Source organism: Orbicella faveolata, unplaced genomic scaffold (genome assembly GCF_042242905.1).
Source record: "Orbicella faveolata isolate gen_17 unplaced genomic scaffold, um_ofav_v1 contig_12, whole genome shotgun sequence".
NCBI lineage: Eukaryota > Metazoa > Cnidaria > Anthozoa > Scleractinia > Merulinidae > Orbicella > Orbicella faveolata.
The window spans coordinates 17,119,570-17,138,917 of NW_028301539.1; the positions used below are offsets into that span (position 1 = coordinate 17,119,570).

At 38.6% G+C, this 19,348-nt stretch overlaps 2 protein-coding genes across 2 annotated transcripts; one reads left to right on the forward strand and one right to left on the reverse strand.

The window, feature by feature from the left end:
* Positions 1-925: 925 nt before the first annotated feature.
* LOC110060145 (olfactomedin-like protein 2A) lies at positions 926-5,172 on the forward strand. The gene is made up of 5 exons (XM_089282582.1): positions 926-1,095; positions 1,368-1,440; positions 2,798-3,065; positions 3,513-3,766; positions 4,451-5,172. Exons 2-5 carry the CDS (start codon positions 1,377-1,379, stop codon positions 4,708-4,710), a joined length of 846 nt encoding a protein of 281 aa, XP_089138708.1. The 5' UTR covers positions 926-1,095; positions 1,368-1,376; the 3' UTR covers positions 4,711-5,172.
* Positions 5,173-12,283: 7,111 nt separating this feature from the next.
* On the reverse strand, positions 12,284-13,743 carry LOC149116901 (myocilin-like). The gene is made up of 2 exons (XM_089280520.1): positions 13,548-13,743; positions 12,284-12,549 (listed from the first exon to the last, which is right to left on the reverse strand). The coding sequence occupies exons 1-2, from the start codon at positions 13,741-13,743 to the stop codon at positions 12,284-12,286; spliced, it is 462 nt and encodes a 153-aa protein (XP_089136646.1).
* Between the last annotated feature and the right edge of the window lie 5,605 nt (positions 13,744-19,348).

A 19,348-nucleotide genomic window follows, 5' to 3' on the forward strand; every position in this document is an offset into this window, starting at 1 on the left:
CAGCCCTTAAGGTGATTGTCTAATAAAAGAACCCGCCATAGATTTCCGATGAAACTTGGCATGCTGTTGTTACAGGACGAGGAGATATTCAAAACGTAGTAAAATGAGGCTGTCGCCGTGCTTTTTTTCACGCCACAATGCTGACAAATACGGTTTTTTAGCTGACTTTTGGTAATCTCCGTGCGCAAGCTCAATTCAATCAAGCTCAATTATTTTTCAATGCAGCGTGTTATATCACACAGAGTTTGACTTTCTTTGATTGTTTATTCATCTACGTCCCAGAACAAATGTCTTCAAATACCCTACATTTTTTTATCCTTTAAAGGAAACATAATTTGGGTATGCGTTGTCGGGCCCGTTATGTCTCCCTCTGTAGTATTTATTTCATTTGCTAAAAAAGTAGCCATAGATTTCTGTTAATTTTCTTTTTCTCAGTTATTGAGGATATTGTTCTCATTGAAATTATGAAATAAAAAGTGGGGTCACCGTGCTCGTTTAAGAGAAAAGAAGTGTTTATTTCGTTAGTTTGAGGGAAATCTCTTGCGTTTTGAACGCGCACGCGCTGATGTGCGCGCGCTAATGACGCGAAAATCGTGCGCAGTAGGGATGCGTTTAATGTGGAATTTGGGTGCTTGTCTCCTCATATTAAGTGCAATTGGGAGACAGAAACCGTGCCCCCGTTTATTTTCTTTTTAACGTGCCTTAGAATTCTGAAATTCAAAACGGGTCATCTTCCTCTTTTATAAACGGGTGTCAGAAAGTAAATTTGTCATAGTTACTATTTATTTTCTCTGAGCGGTACAAAAAAGGAAAGATTTACTACCTGAGAGAGTTCGAGCCGGATCGTTTTTTAATCTTTCTTTTTCGAAATTGCTTAAGTTTTTCAGGCTGCCTACTAAGTTTGTCTTACTAAATGCATTTTTGGTTTCTTCATGAATTGTAACTTGCTGAATATATTTGTTTCAACCAAGTGAAGTGCTCAACACTTCCTCGGTAAGTGCCACACAAACCAAGCGCGCTGCTTCTTCCCATAATCCGAATCAATCAACCAAGCTGTCAGTTCAGGACCTCGCCGTTGAGTTCGCAAAGGCACATGTAAGTTTAAGTACATGAAATGATTAGCTTAAATGCGTACGTTTTAGGCGGACACAAAGTAATACTTTTAATAATATCACATATTTCCCTAGCTGTAATTAAATAAAGTGCTTTACGGAGCGGAAGACGACATTTCTTTAGCTTTCCATGTAACTTACACAGTCTCACCACACTTAATTAGTTCGGTTAAGTACGCGCTCAGTTATATTAACCTAACGTACTATATTTTGCCTTGACTGTTTTCATGTCTATCTTATTTCACATCATTGCAGCTGCTCAAAATGATCGCCAACGAGCACGCAGAACTGGACAAGGCGAAGGAGAGTGTTTACATCCTACAGAGAGGTTTGTTAAATGCGGCGCGAAAGTATGCTCAGATATTCCGAAAAGCGAACAGTTCTCCGCGAGCGAAGTTCGAGGAAAACTGTGAGCTTCAAGGAACAGACAATGTCTAAGGACAAATATTGGAGCATATTTTTAAGTCAAAAAGGGGCTGCTGTATTTATTATCCTTCAAATATTAATATCACTCGGATATTCTCCAGTTTTAGCTGGGACATATTTAGTCACGTGACACGCTTAGACCAGTCTTGTGCGAGCGAAAATATTTGATAGATTATAATTGATGATGTTTTAGCCAAATCAATCTCCACAGTAGAGCGCACAGAAAAATCGAAGAGATTCTCTAATCCGAGACTGAGAAATTTGTCAGTGTATAAAGATATGTCAGATATGTGACTATGTGTTTCGACTGACAGAAAAATTAAACAGGGAAAAAGTTCAAGTGCCAAAATTGCACGGCAAACCGATTAGTAAAATAAAATTATGAAACTAACATGAAATTATCAAAGGTAATGGATAGTTCTATAATTCACTGAACGTAATGCTCAAACGGCAAAGTCTGAAAAGAAACCAGCGATTATAATTTTAATCTTAATGCTTAGTTACAGTTGCGCAAGTTTCCCGAGAGGATTGGCACAAGCATGCATCGAGAGCAAAAAGCAACAAACTTCAGTCCATTTAATTTGCTGCAATATTGTTATTCCCCTTCTTTGTTGCATTTTTCGACTCAAATTAAGGGGGGAGTGATAAGCGATAGTATTTATCCTTAAATTTATTTTTCCGAAATCCTACACCAGTTTGGACTTCGGTCCGTCATCTTGCTTTTTCTTTACATTTGGATAAAAGAAAAAAAAAATCCCTGTGAAAATACAAGTTGCAGTTTTGCTATGCCGAAAACGTAAATGATAACGTGGGTGAGATAATTAGAGGGTGAGCTGGGAACAGAGACAGACAGAGTCGGCTGCGAGTAAGATCTCGCGAACTCCTTCCGCTTTCGATAATTTTGAAATCAATCCCGAAAGAATCATGTGACAACGGCGTGGCGGCCATGTTGGATAACATAACCAAAATTAAAGAAGGTCATGGTGGCGATGACGTCATTTTACATCAAGAATTTTTCACTTCTTCCTGTGTAGAGAACCTTTAATCGATTACAGAAACTTACACTGAGATAACTGTTTTATGTTTCATCTTTATTCCACTTGTAAAATGCGTTACGCAGCAATATTTTCACTCTAATTAATCTTTGCGTAGTTTTGATGCTCCTCCTCTTGCAACTGGATAAATTCAATGTGATCAGGCTTTATTCTGGTTTATAATGTGATAGCATATAGATGTCTTTGTTTATTGATTCCTTGCAGATAGCTGTACTAATATCAAGTCTGTTGGTAAACCTGTCATTCACAATGCTCGGGAGCAGCCTGCTGGAGCCTGGATGAAAGACCCGCTAGGAATCATGGGTACTGAGACCGTATTCACTATGGAGGGACAAACCGGGAGAAATGTCGTTGAAGAATTTGAAAACATGGACAAGTTCAAAGCAGGCGTGACTCGCAAGACGTACATTCTGCCTTACAACTGGGACGGAACTGGGGCAATGGTATATGGACCATATGTCTACTATAACAGGTGGTTATTTTATACACTGGATCATTGGATAATGCAATCCAAGAGTTTTCATTGGCTTAGCCATCATGGCATATGAGCAATTGAGCCATGCCTGCGCGAAATTTTTGGGGGTGTTTTTGCTTATATTTTAGTTTTGTATCTTTTGGGGGCGTTTTTAATCCAAAAATTATTCCAGTCGGTCTGGATATGAGATAAATGCCAGGCGACTCAACGAGTCTCGTCCAACAGCGCTAGTGGAACAATTGTTAACTATTTTAGGTGTCCTGATTGTAGACATTTCATGAAGCCGACAGGTTTCAAAACTCGCTTTCTGATCTTTCTTATTTTAACGTAAGTTACAAAACAAAACCAAAACCATTAAAACAAATGAAGCATTTTTCAATCCTGGGAGCAGTACCCTTGAATAGCTTCATTCCTTCTATTACCTGTTCTTTTTCATCGTGACAGAGAAAATTCGCCCTATATCGACAAGTACAGTCTGCGCACAGAGCGAGTCGAGGCCACAATCAGCTTGAGCGGTTTCACAGCTAGAAAGAACAGCTACGCTTGGGACAACAAAATTAACAGTGGTATGGACCTAGGTGTTGACGAGCAGGGATTGTGGGTATTATGGGGTAGTATTGGAAACAACGGGAAAATGTACGCATCCAAAATTGATGTTTACAAAAACGTCATAACTCACACTTGGACACTGAACACAGGTAAGCACATACTTTAATCACCACTTAAAACGCTGACCGTCATGAAAGAGTGCTTCTGCTACCTGTCTGTCAAGACAGGTCTATCCAAACTCCAAATTACGCCGCACCTAGAAGCGGAGTAATTATAATGTGCACTGAAAAAAAAAAAAAAAAAAAAAAAAAAAATATATATATATATATATATATATATATATAATGTGCACTGATCTTCTTTTGAATATATGGGTGTGCGGAGACACTCGGAGTCTAGGAATATTTCTCTTCTGTTGTTTAACTCAATATTTACGAAATAATGTCGCTGCATATTAGAGATTTTTGATTGCTTCTCCAAGTAGGGAAGAAAAGTCGAGAATAGTATGTGTAGTATAAATCAATGAGGGTGATGATCTATTTGCAGAACACAGGGTCACCAGGCATGCATGATCCTTAAAAACCCCAAGCGAAGTTTTGGCTCAGTACATTACGTAGCCACCTAAATTGAGTGTGCAGTAAGCACACGAAGCATTAGAGCAAGCTCCCTTAAAAAAAAAAAAAAAAAAAAAAATCTAAAAATAAGAAATACAACAAGACAAAGACGGTAGTAACCACGACGTCATCCATAATTCACACGCAAGATGCGACAGTTTATTTAATCAAGTGAAGCACTGAATCCAACTTAATTCAAGGTTACATATTTTTGCACAGAAACAATGACCTCGATAGCCAATGCCTTTGTAGTTTGTGGAGTGATCTACTGTATCGATGCCAGTAGCGCCAAGACCACTATCATCAACTTTGCTTACAACACAAAAACAGGCAAACAGTGGAACCCCAACATGCAGTACGAACGGGTCTCCGGCGTCAGCTACATGGTGAACTACAACCCAGAAGAAAAAGTGCTGTACGCTTGGGACTACAGACGTCAAGTTACTCACTCTCTTACTTTTGGAACAAGTTCCAAGTAAATAGAGGAACTGACAAACACCAAAACAGGGAACATTGCTGATTGCTTTGCAATTTTGTAGACGATGCATTGAAAACAAAAAGTTTAGTTGAGTACTTTTATTAGACGGTTTCTGTATTCATGAAGATCTAAACAACATCAACTATCTATTATCACGATTAAGGTTATTTCGTTGACTTCAAATAGATTTTCGAAAATCTCAATATCATATTGCGGAAAGAACAAGGCGCAGAATTTGTAACTCTCTGAGAACGATTGCGAAACGTAAGAGAAAATGACTACATATATTGTCTGAGACAAAGGTGAATCATGAATAAGGGTACGGTATGACGGCCTGAGGGAGAACTCACTCTTCTTTAACTGAGACATCTGTCTAATTTTGTAGGTGCCAAGGAAATGAAATGCTTAAAATGCTTTTAGTGCTGAATGCGAAAATAAAATATGGGAGAAAATCTGTAATAAATTGTGGTCACACGTACTTGTGAACGAGTTCTGTTAACTGAACAGTCAGGGTTTTAAGAAAACTTTTATTGTTAAATGAAACTGTTGGCAAATTTCTAACAAAATTCTGGCAGTCTAGTTACGCGAACAATTATATTAATGAAATATTAATTGATGGCATATTGTTCTCAAACTCATTAATAACTTATCAAGTTTAAACCAAGGAAATCGTCACCATGACGGTGTTTAAATATCTGACCTTAATTAACATATATATATAGATTTTTACGACTTTATTTCTCCGTTTCCTCCTTAGTTTTAGTTTCGATTGAGAAGATATATCAAACACTCAAAACAGTGTTTAACTACATTTCCAAACATCTCGACGTTTACAAAAATACTCCGCTGCGCATCGTATTTTCAACTCTCTTCCCCGTGTTCAGAAATGTGGTCAAAAACAGTCTTTCCTGTTTTATACTACTGATCCCAGACGTGTGTTGAAATGGCTTTTTTTGCAGGCCGTTTCACGCACCGTTTGTTTCAGCCGCGGATTCAAACAAAATGATCACATGATTACGAACATCTTTCGGCTACAGTTTCCGGCACTCTTCCCTGTAACATATCTTGAATTGTATCTTGCTAGAAAGTACGAAACGCACTTGGTTCACTGATTGGTGGTTTACAACTGTACGGGTCCGCAAATGATCCCAGGACCGCAAATGATCCCCAAATTGAACCGCAAATGATCCCGGACCGGAAATGATCCCCATATTGGACCGTTAAAATAAGGAATGGCATGGATTTATATCAGAGGAAGCCGGTGAGAACATGTACAAAAACCATGAACTAAAAAACATGTTTTATCATTTTACAAAAACATATTCCACAGTTGCTGTTTTGTTCTTCGAAGGGTACAGATAGTTTTCACTGTCACGCTTTAAAAAAAATATACAATAAATCGAAAACCAACCAACGGAAAAAGCTGAGAAATTGCGATGTACGCTATAGAAGATAACTAAATAAGACACTTCTCCAAGTTTTAGGCCTGTGCGTTTCCCAAACTTCAGATATTCGTCGTAAATGTTTGTCAGAAATTTACAGAGCCCAGTAAGAAAACGCCATGTTGGTGTACATCCGTGGTACACCAACATGGCGGCCGGAATATAGTGTAAACATCTGGAACTTACTTTGGCTTTCTAGGCGACTGATTATCAGTACTAAACAAACAAGCATTTACATAAGCACTGCTATAACTTCTAAAAAGGCTCAAAATCATGAGATAAGTATATGTTTTTCAACAAACTCGATCGTAGCCTTGTGTCACGCAACCTCCATAACCCTGAAATTCAAAAAGCACTTTAATTGTAAACAGATATAAATATACCGCCTCTTATGCCCGATGAGGATAAAAACACGTCACGTGAAGACGATCTATTGAATTAGAAGTCTTAGAAAAACACATACTTGTCAACATCCTCGAAATCCCGATGGCGATAGTATCAAACATCTATCAAACAGTTAATTGAAAACGAAGCGCAAGCCTTGGCCTTGCTTGGTCATGAAGCTGAACTTCATAACTAGAGCTTGGAATTTTGGCTTCTTAGAATACTCAAGCAGTCATTTCCGAGGAATTAAAGCCAAAATACGACCAAGGAAAAATTACAAAATAAATTTGTTCAAATTTCCAGTGCTACACACTAGGTGTTTTACAGAGTGATGAAGCGTTATAGGCTTGTGCGTCTACTCAGGGGACAGCGTCTTCTGTAATAGTTGCTTCATGGTTAGATTTTAGTTTAAAACTTTAGACGAGTGGCATTAATGGCTGATAAAATGTGATTTAACTATAACACCGAAATATCAATGTTTAGCAAAGGAGGATATGTAGCGTATGTTGCACTGATCATAATTTTACGGAGAATTGCAAAGAAATGCAAGCCAAGTCGTGTTTTGATGATTGAGTGGTGATATTCATAACATCGTAGTTAGCAACAAAATTTAGTCGACAGTATGAAGAAAAAAAAAAGCAAGTTGTAAGCCATTATAATTATAAGATGGCTTTAATGAAAACATCGGTATTCACGTACGCCAATTCCCTATCCACACCATTCCACCATCCATGCCATTCCTGTTTTTTTAGTCGGGATCATTTGCGGTCCTATCGGGGATCATTTCCTGTCCGGGATCATTTGCGGTCCAATTTAGGGATCATCTGCGGTGCGGGATCATTTGCGGTCCTGGGATCATTTGCGGACCCGTACAGTTCTTCTAAGTCGGAAAGTTTTTTCGTCCTGCACGTGCACGTTTGTATACCGGCGGGGGTATGAACTTGACCATCGCAAATTATACACGCGCGGATAAAAATAATCCGATCGACTTTGGGAAGCTAGTAACTTTGCGACTTTGCAAGTTACGACTCACCTACTTGGCTCATTTACCTTTTAGACCCCTTTGACTTGTCTTTTTCAGCAATATCGACCACTTGGCTTCGCTTCGTGGCTGATATGAAAAGTAGAAAAACTGTAGAGGGTCTTTTGTATTCATAGATTATTTGTACTAACTGACTAAGTTCAGTAGACCAAAATATTGACATTTTCAATGTCACACTTAAACGAGTTGTATACGTCGTGCGAAAAATATCTCAAATCTAAACATATTATCAACTTTTGAGAGCTTAATTTCTTATAATTAAAGTAGTTTCAGTTCATCACATGTCGAAGTCAATACCAAAGTTAGACAAAATAATAAAGGATGAGCCGATCGTAAAACAAGTTCGTGTTGATTTTCGTGAGAAGACCTAGACGCTGCTAGATCCGAGGACTCATCAGTAATAACGACTAAACGCTTTCAGAGGTGCTTGTTTCTAAACTTTTATTCAGTCAAGATATTAAATGGTGTAAATTGTGGCTTAAAGATTCAGTCGACACGCTTCAGTCAGGCAAGCTTCATGAATTTATTAACCTGAGGTACATTTATAGTTATGCCTTACGGGCAGATGTTAAGTGAAGCAAATTGCGAGTGTCATCATTTATTCCTTTCTTGAACAATGCGCGATGTCTTATTTGTTTATCATCAAGAGTTACGCTCTGGATTTACAATTTAAACTTCCCAACTGTTTCTTAAGTAAACTAACCCGCCTTAGCGAAGACTATCACGGAAACAGTTTTCTCTAACGAAGGGCTATATAGCGCTCAAAACGTCATCTTTCCTAATATGCTACAACATTTTTGACTTCCCGTGAAAATTCCGATTTTTCAAACTCCATATTTTTTCGAAACTTCCAATTAATCGGGAGGCAGTTTTTCTCTCTTGGGAGGATTTATGAAAAATTTGCTCTCCATTTTTTCGAACCTTCGATTTTTCGAACCAATTTCCGTGGTTTGAAAAATCGACGGGATTCCAAAGTAATTAGCCAATCGTTTCAAGCTGACGTGACGCTGCACGACATAAAATTTTCTTACGAAACCGTGGTAAGTTTCTTTCAGAAGTGTGTCCTCGTTGGCCAGACTTATTCAAAGCCCTAAAGCGAGTGCAGGTACGCTTACATAGCTTTAAATCAGAGTACGATGTAAACTGCTTGTAAACTGTTTACCGCTAGATAATAGATAAATGTAAACAAACTGCGCTAAGATCTCAACGTGTTAGTAATTTATTCGGCGAATAGCCGAAGCCATCAACGATAAGCTCGATCTCAATACTTGCGTCTGCAAAACAAAAAGGCTTTGTGCGATTCAACGTCCCAAATTTTACAGTACTCGGCTAAGCATTGTAAATATTAAAACGCTGCATACCGTAAGTCGTGAAATTTTAATAGCTTTATATGCTGTGGGAGAAACAACTTCGCGCCACCCACCCCTCTCCCCACCTCCCTCGCCGATTACGCTTATCCGTGCGTGACAATTATCCCAACGTTGTAAAGTTTTAAATTTGGCATTCTCACCAACCTAGTTTAATAATTTCAAGGTTCTTCATTGAGCAGAAACCATGGGAGGGTCTACAATATTTCTATTTGTACTTAGCTCAGTAGAGAAAATAATTGCATTATCGCACCGGATACAGTCGCATCAATAATTTGCGCGACAAATGACTGAGAACATGCTACCTACAATCTTGGACAGAATAAAATGGAACAATTATCCCCCATCCCCCCCCAAAGCAATGATGAAGGCGCGCAGGAGCAAAAGCGCGCCATTTTGGCATCATTGAAATGGGGGGAGGGGTGGTCCAGATGTTCCATTTATTTTGTCCAAGATTGTACTTAAGGTTTCAACGTGACAAGACAAAGGGAGCCAGTAATTAGGAACTATTATGTCAACACATTTATCGGCAGTACAAGGAAGTGGTGTCTGTCGCAGTCACGCGCGTCAGAACTCAATGGTAACGCTGATAGCCTAAGTTTAGGCACTACAAGTAGAGTGTATTTCGATAACAATGAATAAATAAAAGCGTCATTCTAACCCCAACTTTCCAGAGTAGTACTGCGATTAATAACGAATCATATTAGTGCTCGAAAAGCTCACTACAAACATGCCATTGAAAAAAAAAGAATACCGAACGAAACACTGAGTTTCGGTACAAATTCCTGAAGGCAACTTCGAATTTCACATTAAGCGAGATGTTTAATACAGAACAATCTGTCGTATTTCAGAGGAGTTGATCAATAAAACTATCGAGTCTGTGAATAGTCGTATCACTGCCATAATACGAAGTAATGACGGAAGACTGAAGTCAATAAAACTACCGTTCTCTATAGGCACTTGCACCATGTTAAAACGATGCTTACACGTTTAAGTGACGGTTTACGACACATTTCCTACGATTTAGGTTGGTTTTTGGACGGTTTAAAACGGTTTTTGACGATTTAAGCGATCAATAAAATAGAAACTAAGCTAAGAATATTATTTTACTGCCCTGCTACAAAACCGTGCTAAACCGTAAAAAATCGTCAATAAAAACTTGTAAATCGTTGAATTTGATTTCAACGTAGATAAAAATCGTGCAAGACTCTTTTTTATAAAGAAAACTATTCTACAGAAAGAAAATACTTCAATAGGAAAATATCCAATAACTGCCTGAAAAGTTAAGGCTTTCAGAAAAATAATGGAACGGAAGCGTGAGGGCTTACGTGGCGCACTGGAGTAGCGCGTAAATCGCGGGTCAAGGTGGAGTGTGAGAACTCTCCCGGGTTCCAGACCATTCTCCTCGTCTGCTGTTTTTCTTTCTTTCTTTCTTGTTTTTTTTCTTTCTGCGGGTAAGTTGAAATCTATTTTTTTTTGTCGTAAAATCTGCTGGCAAACAGTGCCAATGCACTGCTATCAGTTCACTCTGTCTCCCTCACATCAATGAACCCTCCCTCCACGTGCACCATTGCCGTCCACATATTGCCACCACGTCAGAGGTGCAAAAAACAAAAAATCGACTTGTGAAGGTATCGATAAGGTACTTTTAAAAGGATCGCAATTCAAAATTAAATTCTGAAAAACTAAGAAAGCGAGCTTAATCAGAGATGTGCAACGTTTAATATTTTTATTTCCCGCGCGCGCAGTACCAACAATAAAAATATATTCGGCTTGGCTAAAGAAATAACTTTGCTTTTGGCCAACGCTTCAACACGCACTTATGCATATTCAATTTTCATATTAATAAAGTACATGACACACCAAAAATAAACCATGTCGTGATTTTATTTCAATTCTGCTTCAATCGCTCACAGAGATCATCAGATTTTATTTCGGCTAACGTTCTTTTCCCTTGGTTATCGAACGTGCGACAACAGATCAGATGTGATCTGCATAGCAAAGATAGCTTCTTGTAACGCCAGTGTGGTCCTCAGACAATCTTGGACAGAATAAAATGGAACAATTATCCCCCATCTCCCCCAAAGCAATGATGAAGGCGCGCAGGAGCAAAAGCGCGCCATTTTGGCATCATTGAAATGGGGGGAGGGGTGGTCCAGATGTTCCATTTATTTTGTCCAAGATTGTAGCTTTCGATATTCTCCTCTAGTAACTATGTTCAAAGTTAGTTTCAGTTTGGCCATAGTTAGTAGAGGAGACTATGGTTTGGCACAAGCCTCATTCAACACCAACAATCATGGACAAAAGCAGTTGAGACACTACCCGAAAAAAACCTGTTTCGTTGAACGCGTGAGTTTTCAGTTCAATCTCCAATTTTCACATTTCGACCCCCTCTCCCCTTTTCATTGTTGTAACCACGTGACAGTGTCCACGGAGCGTATTTCAACATTGATAAGGGGGAGATGGGGGGGTTTGGCTATCGACAAAAAAGATGTTTTTTTCAATTGCGGAAGGACGCCGATAGAAAGCGTTTGTTTTGCCCAAATGTGTCAACACTTTTTTCCACGATTGAAGGCAAATAAAACCTAAAGATCGGGCCAGCAAATAGCAAAACATTGTGGTTGTTCACTGGGCGATGACGTCATAAATTAACACCGTGAAGCACAACTAGTGACTAAAGCGACAATTCTAAGTACTTGAAAATTACAGTGACTAATTCTCATTGATTAATATTTGATTAATATGACCGTTCGCGTAAAAGCTAAACGTTTCCTAGAATTTGCCACCAGTTTCAAATAGCAATAAAAAATTAAGGTTACCGTTGACAAGTAAGTGACAACAACATGTCATAGATTTTTTCCCATATTTTATTTCTATATTCAGCACTAAAAGCATTATAAGCATTTAATGTCCTTGGTATCCGGCAAGACGAGCGAGCTTTTAGCCTTCATGCCCTACTCACAATTCATCTTTTTATTAGACGATATATGTAGTCATTTTATCTTTTACTTACTTTGTAGGCCTTCTTCAAAAGAACAGACCTTTACGCCGAAAGCGTTTCGTGACTGTGAGGACAGATATGAGATTAAACAGATTTAGAAGCTCTACGTGTTCTTCGCGTATTTGCTGTTGCAACCTCTGAAAAACCTACTTGAAATAAACTGACATATAATAATTCCGGCAAAAAGATGGTTGATGTTATATCAATATTTATGACTAAATCAGGACCGCCTGATAAAAATTCAAATTGTGACTGAATATTGCTGCCTTTTTTATGCATCTTCTACAAAATAGCCAAGCAATCAGAAATGTTCCCCTATTCGATGTTTGCCAGTTCCTCTATTTACTTGGAACTTGCTCCTCAAAAGTGAGGGAGTAAGTAACTTGACGCCTGTTGTCCCAAGTGTGCAGCACTTTTTCTCTGGGGTTGTAATCCACCATAGAGTTGAAGGCATACAGGTTTGTGAGGGGTATGTTGGGGACCCACTTTTTAGCTGTCTTGGTGTCGTAAGCAAAGTTGATGGTAGTGGACTTGCTGTTATAGGCGTCGATACAGTAGATCACTCCACAGACCACAAAAGCATTGCCCATCGTGTTCATTGGTTCTGTGCAAAGGCAAAAAAGATATGTACTCATGCCAGCTCAGTCGGACGCAATCATTCTCTTTGTTATACGGAGCAGTGGTAAGGTAAAGTCTGCATGCGAGCCAAGTGGCCCATCAGGCCGGAGCTTATCCCGGTTTCTGTAGCATGAAGCGACTAGGAGTATTTCTACTCCCCACTGGATGGGATGCTAGTCCATCGCAGGGTTACCCCCAGCATTAAGTTTGCCGGTACCCATTTATACACCTGGTGGAGAGAGGCACTGTGAGAGTAAAGTGTCTTGCCCAAGAACACAACGCAATGTCCCCGGCTAGGACTCGAACCCGGACCGCTCGATCCGGAGACGAGCGCACTAACCATGAGGCCACCGCGCCTCCCCTATATGGAACAGTGAACCCCTCTTTATTACATAAATTGCATGCACTTTTTTGTGGGCCACGTTTTTATAAGGATGTCTACCAATGATTGCACGTGTAAAATATACCATAATTGTGCGTGTAAAACTACAGATGACGTCAAGACGTCATTACTACAGACGTTGTCTCGCTGGTAACTTTTTACCCTTAATTTGTTTAAGGAAGTTCGTACTAATGTTTTTGTGTGTTTTGCTTCTTTATGTATTGAGGGTGCGCTCAGAGTGAGAAATTAAGACAGTTTAAACGCTCAGGGTTGCCTGCCGCAATAACTTTGCATGGCCCTTCTAACGATGATTCATGCCTGGAGACTCCTGTGGTTCTGTTAATAGATCATTACCTTTAATTATTACTTCCTTCATCACAAAAAATGAAAAATTCAGCGCTTACCTTGTCAGAGGAGGAACCGGGTCGAAAATATATAATATGCAGCGGTAGGTTTTCGTGAATATCGACTCAAGAAACCAAAGAGAATGACATGTATGTCCGTGTGCATTCATTTGTTCAAAGAATATCAAGGAAAATTATTAAACTTCCCGGAACGGCGTTGTTTGGAGGTTCGGAGAGGTGAATGTAGTATGTGCTTACCTGTGTGCAGTGTCCAAGTTTGAGTGATGACGTTTTTGTAAACATCAATTGTGGATGCGTACAGTTTTCCGCTGTTTCCAGTACTACCCCATAATACCCACAATCCCTGCTCGTAAATGGCCAGGTCCAATTGGTAGCCATTCTTCCTAGCTGTGTAACTGCTCACGCTGATTGTGGCCTCGACGCGCCCTGTCATCAGACTGAACTTCTCGATGTGGTTTGAGTTTTCTCTGTCAAGAAAGAACAGGAAAAGAAAGAAAGAATATGGATGAATGAATGAATGAATGAATGAATGAATGAATGAATGGATGGATGGATGCATACATAAAAGAAAAAAAAAAACCTTTATTTACCCTCGGCAGTGTTATAGCACAGGTGCTAGAGGGGCCGAGCAAACAACTGAAACAAATAATTCAAATTGAACATAACATTGTTAAGAATCCCAACTGGCCGGAGGCAAACCAGTTGGCTATTTACAAGCATGGCCGAGGATTTGAACTTGGGGCTACCGAGAAACAATTCCAGGTAGCGGTCAGAGCGGGACTCGAACCTGGCACCGCTGGATTACGAGTCCGACACGCTGACCACTCGGCCACGCTGCCTCCTTGCATGTATGTCTGTAAATAATGAAATTAATGTTTATTTTGATCTATATTCTCGTTCAAAGCCTTAATGAAGGCTCGCAAAATGAGCCATAAAGTGTAAAATAGAGGGACGAGAGGGCGGTTTTACTGTGTGACAATTGTTCCTGGCAGATTTTTGCTTTTCATTCAGTTTTTGTTTTCAAAGCCTAACCTCCCCCCCACCCCTCGATCATTGCACGCAGGTTTGGATGTTAAAACCGTGTATTCTATTTTACTTCGATAAATCTTTCTCAAACTCATTCATAATTCATCAAGTTCAAACAAAGGAAATCATGACGGTGACGGTGCTTGGATATCTGATCTTAATTAGCATAGATTTTTACGATTTTATTTCCCTGTTTTCTCCTTAGTTTTGGTTTCGATTGAAAAGATATATCAAACACTCAAGATCGTGTTTGACCGCATTTCCAAACACATCGATGTTCATCAAAACTACTTCGCTGCGCGTCGTGTTTTCAATTCTCTTCTCGTTGTTTGAAAATGTGCTCAAACATGGTCTTTCCTGTTTGAGCACATTTCCAAACACCTTGAAGTTCGTCAAAAATACTCCGTTGTGCGTCGTATTTTCAACTCTCTTCTCGGTGAAATGTACTCAAAGACGGTCTTTCATGTTTGACATATTGCTTTCAGGGTTATTATTTTCATCCATTCGAAATGAACGAGAAAGGTAAAGATGATGTACCAGGGTATTTTAGGATGTCGCCAAGCTTTAAAAAAGATTAAAAAAATGAAGAAAAAAGGTAAATGCCAGAACTTGTCTTTTTACCGTGAGTCGAATAATACAAATAAGAAGACAACATACAGGAATAGAATATCCCGAATTAACGAACCTCTCTGTAGGGTATAAGCAGTCTTCTTTGCCTTGTCCAGGCCTGCGCGTTCTTCTTCAATCAATCTTTGCAGCTAGAAAAATATCAAACTGACAAGATAAGAAAAGGGGTACAAGGTATAAAATCGGGACCATGGAGAACTATTACATTATGCGGAACATAATGCGGCATTTCTGTTGTCTGGAAAATACTTCCTGTACGTTTGCATTGCAGCTTCTTTGGCCGAGACAGTTTCCTTTTAAATATGTGATCAAGTTTGGCTCTGTTTGGTTCTGTCGAATTCGACAAGATTTATGCTAAGTAAAACAATTACTTTCAAATCAAGCCATTTCTTCCTTTATATGTTGAAGCACGCCGTTTTATCTATCTAACAATGATGTTTGCTGTGCGTATTTGCATCCAATTGCATGGAAACAAATTAGAATGAGATGCCCCTCCTACCATCCGAACCAAGAGAAAGTGTTACAGAAATGTAGAGAAAGGGCAGCAAGATAAAAAGCAGATTTATACAAATTAGGACCTTCATTCATTTAATATTTTTAGCGGGAAAATTACCTCTACTTGAAGAAAAAAAGGGAGGAAAGAAATAAGAATTCTAATCGTACGTGCATTAATAACGTAAAAGCGTAAGGTAAAAACATGAATTAATTCTCGAAAAAGAACATCATCAAGAACTCCGCGGGGGAGTGTAATGAGTGAAAACTCTGATTATCGCTAACCAGCTGGAATTAAAAAATTGAGTCTGGCACTATATCAGGAATTGATCAGATTGGGAATACACATTATCCTACAAAATTTGGTGCTTGTATCAAAAATCGCACAATTCAAGAGCTATGCCGCCAGCTACACTGGTGGCTAAGCGAGTGAACTTTGACAGCGCGAGCAACGCCGATCCGTGGCGTGGAGTTAAACCGCAATATTAATTAAACAGGAGACAAAGTGGTTCTTCCGCTTTAAGATTCCTTTTTCTGAACATCTTTCATAAACTGACTTTTTTACTCCAAAAAGTATCTTGGGCGTCGAGAAGGGCTGTGACATGCATATGGGAACCTTCCAAAAACCTGAATAAACATTGTTGTAGACTTTGGTGTATCACTGGAAGCTGGAAATTAATTTGATCAGTCTTTCTGGTTGTTTTAACTCTCAAATAAAGTAGTGTTGTTTACCTCCATTACTTTCTTCTTGTTTAAATGGCTTTTAAAATCAATATTAATGGTTTCGTCGTCAAAACTGAGGAGACTACGATCAATGCTGGCAACAGAATGTGACCACGGTATTGCGAGATGTGGTTGCAATGAAATTAATTCTTTAAAAAATACCGAACCATGCCAATACCGAATGCCAATCTGCCGTTTTCCGTTTGCCATATGATTTATACTTAATATCCCTTCCCGGCCGATGGCTGCCTCCATCTTGCTGTGAACAATTCTGTTGTAGTTATAGTAAGCATTAAAGCTACTGGTGGAATTGTTAACATAAAATTTATAGAATTTGGCTCGATATCACGTTGATTAAGGTGAAAAGTTTTATATTATTACTTTACGGCACGTTAAATATTCTTAATTTGTTTGTTGGTGTGCGTTTAACCAAACAAACTTGGTGGATTGACCTAATACCAGTAGACCACGACGCTCACAAGTGTTTCCCTGCTATAAGAATAACCTTATTGATGACGACACTTAGTTTCAAACTAATCACGTGGTACATTTAAATGCATCAATGCTTTTTTTTTTTTAAATGCACCAACGCTTGTGCGTTAATTTTTATAAATTATTTCTTGGTCTGTACTTTAAAAAGATGAAAAAAAAAAAAAAGAAAGAAATTGTAAGCAGTGTACCATTGAGTATTGTATTAGCATTATTTTTATACGAAGAAGTTTAAATTGTAAGTAGTTTTCAGCAGTGTTTTGTTGTGTGTTAATAAAAAAAAAGAAACCAATGCTTTTTTTTTCTGTTATTAAACACTTCAAAGAATCGAAAGCACTATAGGACTCGTGCATGCTGCAAACTACAATTTATCTGGGCTGCTTTTTGATATAACACAACAAAGTACGGTTAAAGATTTTTCACTTAATTACTGAATCTAAACTTGAGTGATGCAGTGATGTGTAACAAATCAAACAATTAGTCTGGCTGGCGTGTGCCAATTAAATTATTCACTATGATATTGGACCGCTGGTTTAATCAAAGCCTGGTTTTCACTACCCAAGTGAAAACGAAATTCGACGCAAACACAAGCTTAAGCAAAATCATCCGAACCTTCCAAACTGTTTAGGCGCGAGATAATCTGGATCCAGTATTTCCATTGCCCAAATATAACTACGTGTGGTAAATATCCTTGTACTTAGGTTATTCCTGAGTGGTATTTCGTTTTCACTTATAGGAAGCGCAAACGCAAACACAAGCACAAGAAAAAGGAAAAATTTTAAACCCTGTGCATGCGCTTGTGCTTATGCCTGCGTCAAGGTCGTTTTACGGTGAAATAGGAATTATTGTGTTTGCGCTTGTGCTCGCGCTTGTGCTTGCGTCGCTAATGAAAACCAGGCTTTAATCAACAAGACACGCGCCATTATAAGCTATAAGTGAGGGAAAAATAACATCTCTGAACTTCCCTTGGTTTTACACGCGTTTAAACCATGCCGGTGAAAATAGATATCGGTGCAGCTTTTTTCCGAGTTGTACCAAAATCGGGCGTAATCCCTTAACTTGACGGCTATAATTCAGTTCTGCACAACTCAAGTAAAATATAAATTGTGTATACTTATGCTCTAAATTGGTATGCTTGGGTGAACTCTTCAATGTATAGAACATAAATGTAAATTCGCAGCAGAGTACTTCTCCTGGTAAATGTGAAAGCAAATTTGAAAGTGATAGTAAGAAATGAAAACGTGTAAGGGTAATTGAGAGCAGCGATGAAAGCCAGGAGTAAACTTATAGAACGGTATGCTACTTGCTACTGTTAGCCAAAATTCTAACCATCTTTATGCCTTTACCTTAGACCATTTTTTTTCTTTTTTATTTCGGCCTTTTCGCCTATGTAAGTCATTCTTTGTATTGAAATATCTTGGCCTGGTTTACCGGGCGATCCATACAAATAAACAACTGACTGTAAGCTTATGAAGTCAATTTCAAACCTTAATTTTTGAAATAAAGAATGAAGCATCTTTTGTTGTAATTCTTTTGAATTTTTTTTCAGGAGGTACCAAGGAGAATAGAGAGTGTTTTCCATTACTATTCTTTCTAAATTCTTTCTAGGGAGAAAAGGTGCAAAACAGACTCTGGAAGACACTGGAGGGTACGTTTTCTTTCCACCTGTGTTTCATGGCCGGCAGCTAGGTTATCTATTTTAAATTTCATGATTTAGAGGGTATGCCTGGAGGAAATGCAGGCTCTGGTTTATCCATTTTAGCGAAAGGAAGAAATTTTATCTTGAACTTTAAAGTAATGAGTTCATGATTGTAAGATTGCTCCAGATGAGATTTAAGGGCGCAATATAGAAATTTGGTGTTTAAGGTGGCTCAAAACAGTTTCCAGCAGTTAGAATTTGATTTGTCATTTTCACCACTCTTTATCACTTGATGCTACAATCATGGTATCACAAAAATACCCAATCATTGTGAACACGTTGTTATCATTTTCGCGACAGACTAGGTTACCATGACGTGCTAAAAACACCCTTAATTACAGCTTTAGGGGCTTATAATTCCTAAACGGTACGGTGATTTTTTTTACATTATCAAAATTAAATAAGAATGATAGGACGCAACTTTTGGCAAAGTTTAAAAAAAAACTGTACATAGGGTTCAGAGCCACCTTAAACGTTTGAAAAATTAAGGTGGTTCTGATAGACCTAAGGTCTTGTGCTTTGGGTTAAGACCAAACAAATACGCTTTTAGCGGGATTCGACACAATCAAGGAAAGTAAATATGGATATAGCCATATTCTATCAGGATTCAATCAATTTCTCTTCTTTTTTCTTGAATATCGAAGGATGTTAAGGTAATTCCTCTGAAATAAAAGTTGGAATAGATTTTTGTTCAAACTTTGTCCACTGAATATTTGTCATATGATAACTACAATTTTGAAATAAAAGGGGGAGGGGGTGCCCATGCTCACTAAGGAGCAGTGAGGCATTGAAAATGCCCCATTTTGGCATTATTTAATGCTTATTATAAGAACATATTCCCAGTAATTGTAAAATCTTTGTGAGCCCAGACTCATAAGAACACGCATTAAACTACAGTCAAGACATTGTGTCGGACACAAATAAACATTTTAAGTTTGATTCAGACAGAAAGCTAAATCCTTGATTAAAGATTTCCAAATTT